Source organism: Dermacentor variabilis, chromosome 1 (genome assembly GCF_050947875.1).
Source record: "Dermacentor variabilis isolate Ectoservices chromosome 1, ASM5094787v1, whole genome shotgun sequence".
Lineage (NCBI taxonomy): Eukaryota > Metazoa > Arthropoda > Arachnida > Ixodida > Ixodidae > Dermacentor > Dermacentor variabilis.
The window spans coordinates 283853855-283866339 of NC_134568.1; the positions used below are offsets into that span (position 1 = coordinate 283853855).

Here is a 12485-nt window from a genome sequence, read left to right on the forward strand (position 1 = left end):
GACTGCACCCACTCTACTGCCACCTCGCGCTGATTACAATAGCCTGTAGGAGGCGACGCCGGTGACTTACACCAAACCCCCTTAAGTAGGTCGTTGCCAAGCTTGTCTACACAGTATTTTTTGCTAGCCGCATTACAGCCGATATTTTGTCTAGCACAGCCACGTTCTAAGTAACATCTGCATGCATGGAGTATAAGGAGGGTAAACGGGAGTCGTAAAAGGCCACATTATATTTCGTACTGCAATATAAGCAGTTACATTATAAATGGTCTAAAGTTGGCCTTCCGTCACAAAGTGAATTACTTCTACATATTCTATTGTCTGAGTGCAGCACAGGAAACAGTAGAGAAGTGCATTTATTGGATGAAATTCAGCCATGTAGCACACAGCGTTGTCAAAAACAATGATTTCAGAGGGCTCAGCTTAACATGCAAAAAAGCGGGACAAAATTGTGCGTGCCATAATTATGTCATGAATACCATTTGTTAAGAAGCTATTTACAAATTGACTACACAAGAGATACAAAAGTCAACAAATCCTGCAGTGAAAATCACAAGAATTCCAATTCTCTCTCAATGCCAACAAACTTGAGCTGTTCCGTAGGCCCATATCTGTAAAAAAAAGTAAAAAAAAAAGTGATTGTTTACTGATCCTGAAATATTCCTATAATTTTTTTTTTAAGAGGAATACAAATCCAGCAATAAAAATACAGATGAACATACATACTGACATACTGACATACATACAAACATACTGACAAAAAATTTTGTCTCGTTTATAGCCCAAAGCCCATGTGAGCGATTCTGTGCACAATGGCGCTGAGCGATGGCTTCGAGTGACTATACAGGCTGTCGTCCGACTAACTCGTTTGTTCTTGGCACTGGATTGTACAGTACTGGAAATCTAGAATTTGTCACTCTTTGCCCAGAAGTGCTATAAGAGACTGGCCAACAGCGCGAAGCTGGAACAGAATGTACATCAGTGACATACGACTGGTTGTCGCACGGAACAAGCAAAAGACCGAACTTTGACATGAGCAAGAAAGAAAACCTACTGCAAGACGTTCAGAAATATTTTAAGTTGTTCTGTACAGCAAAACAAATCAACTTAAATTATTGGAGCATGCATCATGCCAGTTTCGGTGCACATTTGCTGCCCTCATACTGGCTACACTGGAGGCCATATCTCTCACACGGGGCTCGACTTGTAGGCAATGTGCGGACGTGACAGCCATCTCTGTTGTGTTGCTTGTCGTGTTGCCATTGTGCACTAAAATCACTTACACAGGGTTTAAAGTACTTCTTTTTTTTGTATGTTTAATTGAGTATCTGTTGACCCAGTAATTACACTATGGTGCTCGAGTTCCTCAAGAGTGCAACAAATAATTACATTACCTTTAATAGTGACCAGTTAAATAGCTTGCCAAGTGCAACACAGCTCTAGATGCTAAAAAAGACGTGTCAACAAGACCACCTGATGTGGCAGGCTTGCAATATACAATTGTTTAACAAGATTAAGTACTCTGGTCACCTAAGGATACACAACAATAAACAATTCTAAAATGTGAAGCTGCACATGTATTTGCGAAGGTGAGGCAAGGACAGCAACCCCGCACTTGCAACTAATCTTGACGATGTGGAATTGCAAGATCAAACGTAGTTTTTCACAAATTTGCACTCGAATCGCTACACAAGAATGAAAGACGAGTGGCTGCTTTTGCTCGTGTACAGCTCGGCAACCTTTAACTTGGTGCATCAGGCTAAGCCCATGAAAACTCCCACAAAATCACAACATGTCTTTCCTTTTGATGCGATGAACTCTCTAAATTTGTCCTAGGGTCTTAAACATCCATTTATCCAAGATAGCACTCCTGCATTTCTAGTTACACAAAAAAGGCACATGTGAGCAAGAAAAACGCGAGTAGCCGTGTTGTCTGCTAGCACAGCATTTCAAGTTTGTCAGTTTCACCATCAGCAGCAATGCTCGAAATGGTGCTAGTGGCGGCATACAATGGCTGCCCGGTGCCAACACCGGAGCAAACAGCGTCAGAACCCATGGTGTCATGGCAAGCTCGTATGAAACTTCAGGACGGAATAACCACCAGCCTTTTATGTTTGCATTTTTCCTGGCTTATTAAGCTTCTCAATTTGCAATTGCAGAGATACAATTTAATAATACAGCTTAATCTGCTTTCAGAGAGCAGAGCAGCTAACCAAAACATGTAACACGAGAGTTACCTCCAGCTAGTCAACAGACAAAAAATTGATTTTAGTCATCACAGGCGAACTTACTGTATATGTAAGCCCATTTTACTGATATAGAAAATGCCATTACTAATGTACGGTGTCTTACTTTCTGCAACTAGTTTCTACTTGACGTAATAGTTCTGCAGAAACCCGCAAGATGGAGAGAAGTAATTAAAAAACGGAAAATGAGACATCCACTCAAACACAAAGGAAGGGTTTCCTTTGTAGCACTTAGCTATGTTTGGGTAGATGTCTCATTTTCCCTTTATTAATTATTTTCTGCTTTTCAATGACTTTTCCAAGCTTTTGTTTAATGACAATATTTAAACCAACTTCAACAAATTCGGAATTTTATCGCAGAAGTGCATATTATGTAATTCTACATGGTGCTGAATGCGTGCACACTAACTATGCACGAAATTCGAACATTTAATGTAGCAGTAATATATACGAGCACGCTTAGCATTTGCAAAAGATGAAACGGCAAAACCTTGACAGCATTAATACTAAAATAAGGAATTTTAGCTCTAATAATGCTGCCATAACTGCGATTGCTGAAAACATGGCAAAAAAGAGGACAAACTTTTAACGCTGATCTTCGGCCTCAGTACGAGTTTGCTCAAGAACATGCGACATGTCCCAGAGATAGAGATATCACCTCATTCTAATTTATAACATCTCCAATGTAGAATTTGCAAGAATGGCTGTGGATTTAAAACACACTCACTGAATAATATAACTGCTAAAGCGTTGTTCTTGAGGTGCTTGAGGACATGTTCATCTATTAACGTGGAACAGACTGAACCGCAACCACACCCATGAAAGAGGACAAGAAACAACCAATGAATGCTGTTCCAAACTGGTAGCATAGCAGCCCTGGATCATTGACACAGACTTTTTTATACTTTGACTGTCTACTGAAACCTCCATGCAAATAAAGTATGTGAAACTTGGTCATTTACTATCCATACCCTTCAAGAAGCGCACAAACAACTACAAAAGATGCTTACCTGTAGTCAAAGAACAACTCCTCACCAGACTGAATGTGCCGTTTTGCAAAAATTCCGATGCGATGGTCTCCATTCACCATCATCACTTTGGCATAACAGTTTGGGTTAATGGAATGGTTGGCAAACCGAATCTTATTGCCCTTACGAGTGGCATCCACAACAAAATCTACAAGAAGAAAGCATCATTGCAGCCGTCAACATCCATGCAAAGGCAATTAAAGTCCAACTTGTCCTTACCATTGTTCAGGTTGAAGAGAAAGCTGCACATGTACTTGTCATACACTTTTCCTCTACGATCGGCTTCATCTTGTGAAATGATCTAGGATTAAAGTTACAAGCCAAATTAGGTGTGCTATGACTGCAGCAAAAACCATGCATGAAAAAAGCAGCACATCCATTGTTTTCTCTGGCTACACCAAATTCCACTGGGAACAGTATATATAACATGCACTCAAATGGTAGTGAATACAATCAGTCTTAATCTCAGACAGGTGCCTTAGATGAATGGCCTTAATATATCGTGATCAACTCACTGTGCTAATTAGTGCACAATTAACATTACTGCAGGAACAACACAACAATCTACAAACAGAGTATTCATGTGTAGGTTAAAGGAATGCAATTAAATGAGAAGGCTAAACAGTATAACATTCCTTAGTGTAGAGTCTTAAGGTTGTGTTATTGACTCAACAGCCAGAGCTCTACCACACAACAGTGTTAACCTTACGTAAATATCACCTAATATGTCCAATGTATTTGCTTTCATCAATGTCCTTTTGGGTTTTCTCATACTACTAATGTCTGAGTTTTACCACACACAAATGGACATGCTAATGTTTTCTTTGTTTTTTTTTACACTGTCTTTCAATCAGAAGTTTGCGTGGTTACCTCATTGGGATATATTTGAGATGATAAACCATAAAAGTAATAAATTGTTGTAGTTGTATTTTCTCAAATTATAAAGGCAACATAATTTTGTAGCGGCAAACATTCTAGCAGATCAGCATGCATTTCTGCTACATCAATAAGTTTCTCCAGTGGACTAACTATTAAGGGGTAACAACCAGCTGTGATACTTACCTCTCCACAGTACTCAGATATGAATTCATTTTTTTGAGCTGTCTCCTTCAGGAATATTCCCCAGCCAGCAACATCAGATGGTGCCAGCAGCAGGTGCTGAAAATGTGACTTGTTCTCAAATCAGCATCTTGAAAAGTGGTGTCTATAGCTTACCTTTCTCAGGCCCCTCTGCACACTCACATTCTTACAGGAGATGTTTTGAACATCAAACTGATCTGTATGAAGAGAAAATTGTGGCACCACATGCGTAATCAAATAAGGGTATTTACCAATACCCAAATAACTTCCACTAAAATATCCTGATGGCTGCAGTGAGGTGAGGCATGCTTATACAAATATGCATTTGCACTAAAAGGCGTGAGGAACAAAGGCAGAGATGAGGACACCTTGTGCTGCTTATCCTGCATCCTGTTGTTAAAGGGACACTAAAAAGCAACACTAAATCAGTTCTGATTGGTGGAGAATTCTTTTGAGATCCTATTTTCATTTTTCTTGTGGAAGAAGACTGGCCACAAGCTCTCGTTATTTAAGTACAAAAGCCAATCGCAAGCGAGGTGGTGCTGATATTTGTTACAGTGTGTGCTGACATAGCTGGAGGGAACCTTTTGCTTGGCCTGGTTTCATTACACTGGCTTAGCTTGCAAGCATTGCCAAAAACAGAGGTGGACAAGGAAACACTGCCTGCAAAGTACTTGCCAAATGGCTCTTTCCTAGAGCAAAGTCTCTCCCAAGTGCACATAGGAGACAGGCTTTAGAGATGGAATGTCATTTCCGCACGGCGGGGCGGAAATGAAATTTCCGCACACCAAATATTTCACTTTCATGCTTGTGAATGCAGGATTCTGTATGCGTCCCTTCCACACCATGACTTTTTATATTATTTTTAATTCGATTATGGCACACAGTCAAGCAACCACCTAGGATTTGAATCGTACACCAAAGAATACTGCAGTGATAAGAGCTTGGAGTGTGTTGATGCAACTTGCGTATTCTGGTGAACTTTTATTTTTTGAAGCCTCAGAGATATAAAAATAGCAAAACCACCATTTTTATGAAAATGAAATGGAACCTAATTAACTGAATGCCAGCACAGTCAACAAAGCATGACTATATTAATGAATTGCAAGGAAGTTATTGACTCATGGCTTGCAGTAGTCCACGCCAGCCCTGAGCAAGACACCAGCCATCTCAGCTCCGCATTTTACAAAGAAACTGAAAATCTGGACCTCGAGATAATGGTGGATTAGTAACCTATATGACACAGTCTACAGTTTACAACGGAAAGTTCAGCAACCTGGTAGGTATCTATGCTACTGAAATGTAGGCATGCAAACAGACACTAGCAGGAACGAAAAGGACAACACAAATGTCAAGTATTAACTGAGAGCAAGAAGAAAGTCATGGGTATACCTGACATTCCCTGTCTGTCACAATGAATTAATAAAGTAGAGTGTTTATATGGGGTCAAAGTTGTGTTCACTGCTGACAATAAGTTGGGAAAGTTATGCACGTCCAGAGAAAGAAAAACCAATTTAACTGCAAGAAAAGACCCCACAGGTGTTTTTTTAACAAAAACAAGTTCTCAAAATGCCATATGTGCACAACTTATAAAGTTCCTTTTATATGCAGAAACGAGAAGAAAGGAGGTTAATCAGAGGGCCCGACATTTATTAGTCATATTATAAGAAGCCAACAAACACTGACACCAAGGACAACATAGGGGAAATTACTTGTGCTTAATAAATGAAATAAAGAAACGATAAATTAATGGAGATGAAAGTGGATTAAAAAACAACTTGCCGCAGGTGGAAACCGAACCTTCGGTTCCCACCTGATGAGGAACGATCCCACAACCTCTGCAATGACACAGTGGTGTATTCTAAGGTTTTGTGTCTCTTAATTTGGCCCGCAGGATAATTGAATCAATTGTTGGTCCTGTCAAGCTAGAATTATTAGAAACTTGCTATATCAGTATTTATTTGGTGAAAAAACAAATAGATTTATTAGCAGAGAAAATGAAAGCCAAACTGCCTTTTTTAAATTTCACAGATAAACAATTATGTTAATGACTTCTGTTGTCACAACTTTCGTGTATTTCAGCCACCCTGTGAACAAAGAGCTTATCAAAGTTGTGAGCTTGATTCATTGCTATTTTTTTATGCAATGTAATCCATTCTCGCAAATAAAAAGTTGCAGTTTCACTCTAAAGGCGAAGCATCGATTGCGATAGCAAAGGATTAGACAGCTATACAAAGTAAGGATAGTAGTTTTATCGGCTGTACAAATGTGTAAACATTTGCTGACTGACTAAATTAACAAGAATTGTGTCACGCACGCAGAAGCAAACATGCACAGATCTCACTCGATGACCGCGGACACTCGCTGTCAAAACACTGGTGTGAGGAAGCATGGCAGCAGCAGCAAGTGGGTTGACCTTTGTGCTGCCTTTCGCTTCAACGCAAACTAAGCAGCAAGAACACAGCACACATGAAGCAATCAGCACTCGGTGCACTCTGTCCCCGTTGGGGATTGCTTTCAAGATAGGGCCCGCTCGGCTGTGCCATCCGCGGCTACCGCCGGAGTAGAACACTCCCCTCCCCTCCCTGGTGCCTTCCACCAGGGAGGGGGTGTACAGCGCACTTCCTTCCTGCCTTCCTCCTATGCGTGTGCGAAATCGAGCCACCATCGTCGCCTCACCCTCCCATGCTTTCACTGGCACATACAGCATATGGCACGTGGCTGAGATGTTATTGCACTTGGACTTTATGCGGAACATCATGGCGATGCTCATGGCAGGAATGCACCTGGAGTGTTTATACAATTGCTATCGCAATAAAAATTACTGAGGCTATGCAGATGCTACCAAAACCTATGATGTTGCAAGGGCTTTGTGCAGGAATTTCAAGGTGGTGACAGCAGCAATCTCCATCCTTTGTGGCTATCAATACCTCTAATCAAAGAAGCACTGATGCCGGTGTAATTCAAAAAGCGTATTTCACAAAACTAGCCTAACTTAATAATTTTATTTAGTGTCCACTTAACACTGCATGGCTAAAACAGAAACCACAGCTTACTCTGGGCAAAATTTAGAGCACTTCTCTTCCCAAGAAACTGGCAAAAAGTTGCATACAGTCTATGCTCGTTACAACAGACCTGCGTACAATAGACTTTCGAATATAATGGACCATATTTCAGCCTTAGTTTGTTCTATCTATTTTATTAATGCAACGAAGTTCACTTTTAACGAACTGCGCTACAACGGACTACTGGCTACAGCAGACGAAATTAGTGGCAATTTTCGTCAAAACTGGGCGTATAAAACAGACTTTTGCCGTGTTGGCAACCGACTTGCGAGGGTCAGCCAATGATCGTGGCTCAATATCTTGCGCACGAGGGAGGAAGGAAAGCGGGGTGGAAGCGCGCCGTCTTTCGCTTGCAAGGCACGAGGGGGGGGGGGGGGGGGGAGGCAATGTCTACAGTGAAAGGATATTTACTAAGGCATAATTACTGAACAGCATCACACTGTCATCAGATACAAATGGTACTTGAAAAGCAGTGAAAAAATTTCAAGCTTGAAATGTTTCCGTTTATTTTTTTGTATGTAATAAGCACGCATCTCTAACTGAATATCACTTGCCGAAGTTGCCAAGAAAATGTTTTATAACATGATTCTACAGACCATGCGGGTGGCTGACTTCAAATTGCAGGTCCTTGCAGCATTGACATAAACTCTACTTGTTCTGTGGCTCTTAGGCTCCCTGTCATGCTTTGCGAAAACAATTGACATCATTGACCGGGATGCTAACGTTTGCACAGCACAATGAGAGAAGACAGTGCTTCTTTGCTAAGCTGCTTGCCTGCTTGTTTCTGGCTCATTGCTTCCGATGTGTGCTATCAAGAATGACATTAGCATGCACTGCAGATATCACAGCATTCCACCAGCTTCACTGCATGGGGCACCAACATCCACTGTGGGTCCAAGTTCGCTCATGGCAGCAAACACAAAAAATGCAAGCCAAGGAGATGCAGCCGCAAGCTCATTTCATTTTACGGTGGCTTGTTAACAGAAAGCTGTATGGGCTGCTTTTAGCTGCACCCCATGGTGAGAGGGCAATGTAAATCCTCTTGGCATAAGCATACTGCTATAGCTGCCCCGAATCTATCAAGACATGTAAATACAGTTCAGACATGTTATGACGAATTCATATTCTGCGCAAAAATGCTTTCACTACATCCAATATCCGTTATAAGCACACAGACTGCGTAGATGGATCTAAGCACACTATTTGGATCTTGAACATCCTTCCTTCATAAATACACTTTAAGTTTTTGCCTGATTTGTGTTGTAATATTTTTCCTTCTATTTCTCTTTTTCTTCATTTTTTCTTAATTAACGATGCTTCAGGAAGGAATCAACAGGCTTCCCATAGGACACAGGGAGAAAACATGTTCTGCATAATGAATGTCTCGCAAAACCAACCCCACCACAGAACAAGTTCGCTTTGTTCTTCGAGGCACAACTGTAACTGTAGTTTTTGCCGCTTCTTGTGATTGGATAGCAAGTACTTGGAAAGTCTTGGTAACCCACAAGGGATGGAATCATTTTTCAATGCCCATGCAGCAATATTCAATATCAACAACTTTGTCATTGTATGTTGCACGGATTGTATGATTTTCCCAGGAGTTTGTCTGTACAGGGAACATAGTTCTTTCCAATTTTGCATACCACTACAGATAAGATGGCAGGGAAAACATGCCTCTTCTAGTTAATCCTACTTTCTGGTACAGTTTAATACGGAACACATCAGCATATTGCTGTTAAGCTCTACTGCATTTCATTTAACAGCGCAGAAGTGCTATGCATGACTGCAGAATAATACACATGTGGAAGCTTTCCTTTGGTCGCTCACGCCACAAAACAGATAATATGATTTATGTGTTCGTCTGTTAGATTTTTGTGTACAACACTCTTGGAGTCGAACATGTGCACAGGAAGAGCTAAATAACAAACACACTGTAAAAGAAAATGCAGCCACTAAAAGCAACTATATCTTCAAAGATGCACAGACAGTGGTGTGGAGCAGAACATCATTCACACAGTGCAAACTCTGATTGCAGAGCCCTCACAGTACCTAGGAGCACCACATGCCTGCCTCACAACACCGCTGTGGGGAAGTGTAGCCTCCACTAAAGGGAGTTCTGGAAAAGGACCCATGCGTGGCAAGGCCACCTTTATTGTGAATTATGCCGCCGCACAGGTACCGAAGTGGGTGAATTGGTACTGCGGCCATGCATTCACTGTAACCAAATGGCTAAGTGTTGTCGTGTCTTTTGAAGGTCGTCTTGCTTTTGTTCGCAATAAGCATGGTCCTACTGTATTACTACCAAATTTTTGAAAAGGACCTAATAATACTGAAGATATAATGAGCAGAAACTCTTCCCATTCCTCCTCAAGGATTAGCCAAGAGTGGCAGATAATTTTGTGCGTGATGACATTAGGAAATTTGGAGGCATAGGACGAAGTCAGCTGATGCAAGCTGGGTTAACCCCTGGAGACTGCTTACAGAAGCATTCATTCTCTAATGGAAATAAATAAGTAGATGATCATGGCACCTACTGGGAAGGAGACCAGAGAAAACACTAAACTCAGCGCAGCCAGTTACAAGATGACAGTTACATGGCTGAAGACATGGCCACTGCTATAGCATTTCCGCAAATCACAAATTGTTGTAATATCTCGCACTATTTTCAGAAACAACAGACATTAAACATTACATCTTTGTTGTAAACACATACCCTTAAGTGTGCGAAGCAAACACAGTAAAAATAAAATATGAGATCTACCATTTTTCACAGATCGCACATTACAGTTCAATGTCAGTGCTCGTGCCCAGTGGCTACTGGATTAATTGGAATTAGCATAATGGTACTGGAACATTAAAGGAATGCTATACAGAAACACTACATCAGGGGAGACTGATAAAGTATTCTTTGAAAATTCTATTTTCTTTAATTTCCGATAGTACATTGATTATTACCAAGAAAATTAAAGTGAAGGTTCTTCTTTTCTTTAATTTCTCGCTGAAACCCCAGCACCGGTATGTCAGTGTGACATCACAGATTTCAAAGTATTTTTTCATATTTGGGCTATATTGGCTCAGTAAAAGTTTCAGAAACTTGTCGTGCTCATTCTTTGGCTCCTTTAGAACACAATGTAGTCTATTTTTACTGATAAACAATTAACTAGGCCCTAGCAGATGCTGCCAAAATCCATGACCTCACAGCTAGCTGGTGTGACAAATTCAAGGCAACGTCACCACAAGTCTTTCCTTTTTTGTCCCATTTCTGTCTTACTAAGCCTCTTCTCGCGATAAGAGTGGCATTCTTGTTATTGAAAAAGGGTAATTTACCAACACAGGTGAAATAATTTTGCTTTTTAGTGTCCCTTAAAAGGATGTAGCCTTCCGAATTTAGAAAACGCACCGGCTCCGCAAGTCTGGCACAGGTCAGGGTCACACTCTCGCACTGCCAGGTAACAGGGACATTGCTTGGTGTTGCACTGTGCCTTGCAGCGGCACCCTGGGAATCGCTGCTGACCTGTAAGTGTATCCAACAAACAAGAATTTATGTTAGAAAACACACATTTTAAGATGTTTTATAATTCTGTCAGTACAGAATTAATGAAACAGGTTGTTTAAGCATGCTATCCTGGGTCTCAAACCGAAAAGAGCCAGTTCAGTTCGGGTTCAGAGCTCTAATTTCTTTCCAATTCAGTGAAATATAAAAAATTATGACGGTTTGCCACAGTAAACTTTATCTTGCCCTATGGTGATATACTGCACAGTGCTACCGACTTGTGGGGCATACATGAGTTTTGGCAGGAGGTGAAAGAAATGCTTTCTCTGGCAGATGGGAGGCCAAAATCAATGTTTTGTACATGAGTATCAATGAAGTTTAAGGTTGTATGCAAATGCAAAAAAAGTGCATTCACATTGTTCACAACCTCTCAATGTAGGAACGTACTTCTGCATACTTTCACCAGGATCATGTATTGGATTTCTAGTCTTTATTTAAAAAAAATGACCTGAAAAGGCATTTTTAAAATTTAGAAGTGACCGCGAGAATTTTTTTTTTTCATACACCAATACCACGACTAAATGAACTTTAAGAGCTAGGAACTGTGTTGAGGTGAAAAACAGAACTACATAATTACGGCACTAATCATCTCTCTGTGCACTCAGAAGAAGATTGAGGCTGTATTTCTCAGAATAGTTATTTCTAAATGCGATATTTTTGTTCTCTTTTATTATTTTTCTTTTGCTTCGCCTTGTCAGCGCCCAAAATTGCCGGTTACATAAAGAAAGCCATCTCAGGTAGTGTCATCATGAGAGTGTGCGGCATGCAATGCAACGTCTTGACGCTTCCCACTCCTGTGCTCCCCCTTTCCTATGTTTCCTTTTATTGTCATTCATACCGAGTCCATACAAAGCAGAAGAAATTTATAGGGGTTTTTGAATAGCAAAATTCTCTAATCGAATCGAATATGAGTGCTATTTGAGAAAACCGACTCTTGAGTATCAAATCAAATCCGTAACAAAAAGCTTGTTTACATTATTTGATACCTGTGCACCGTGATACAGTTCGATCACCATATGGTTTATGAAAACAATACTAGTGAAAAAAAGGAACAGGACGTCCCAAATGCAGCTAGTAGAGTGTAGTGGTTGTTGAAAGAGCAAATTACAGCACTGTGCATCGTTTTAAAGGAATCCAAACATGGTGCAATTGGTCAGTTAATAAATTGATTTGTCTAAATCGAAGTAGCTGCCTAAGACTAGACAACTCAATGGCTGGTAAATATTGTGCATAAGTGACCTCTTTCATGTGTTAGTTCAGGAACTCAATCATCTGTGCAACAACAGCGGTCCTGCTAAGCCAGAATTATTTGAACAAGTCTTTATTTGCGTCAGTCTTTCTCCCTGTAGACTGCAAGAACTGTTGTTTTTCCCTTGCAGTATTAGAACAAAATGGATATTCAACAACTTTGAATAGTGAATTCTCGAATCGGGCATGAATAGAATACACATCCATACTTCAGGGTGTGCACGAAACACACTGACAATGGGAGGACTAGATGACACGTTGTGCT

General features: G+C 40.6%; 1 protein-coding gene across 2 annotated transcripts in view; it reads right to left on the bottom strand.

Annotated features, from left to right (window-relative positions):
• Positions 1-338: 338 nt before the first annotated feature.
• E(z) (histone-lysine N-methyltransferase E(z)) overlaps positions 339-12485 on the bottom strand; it is a 68768-nt gene continuing 56621 nt past the window's right edge. For both annotated transcript variants that reach the window (XM_075677180.1, XM_075677172.1), the window contains 6 exons: positions 10820-10933; positions 4490-4551; positions 4337-4432; positions 3494-3575; positions 3257-3422; positions 339-611 (listed from right to left, as the gene is read on the bottom strand). In XM_075677180.1, the coding sequence (XP_075533295.1) occupies positions 551-611; positions 3257-3422; positions 3494-3575; positions 4337-4432; positions 4490-4551; positions 10820-10933 (581 nt within the window). In that variant the 3' untranslated portion in view covers positions 339-550. The remainder of the gene's footprint in view (positions 612-3256; positions 3423-3493; positions 3576-4336; positions 4433-4489; positions 4552-10819; positions 10934-12485) is intronic.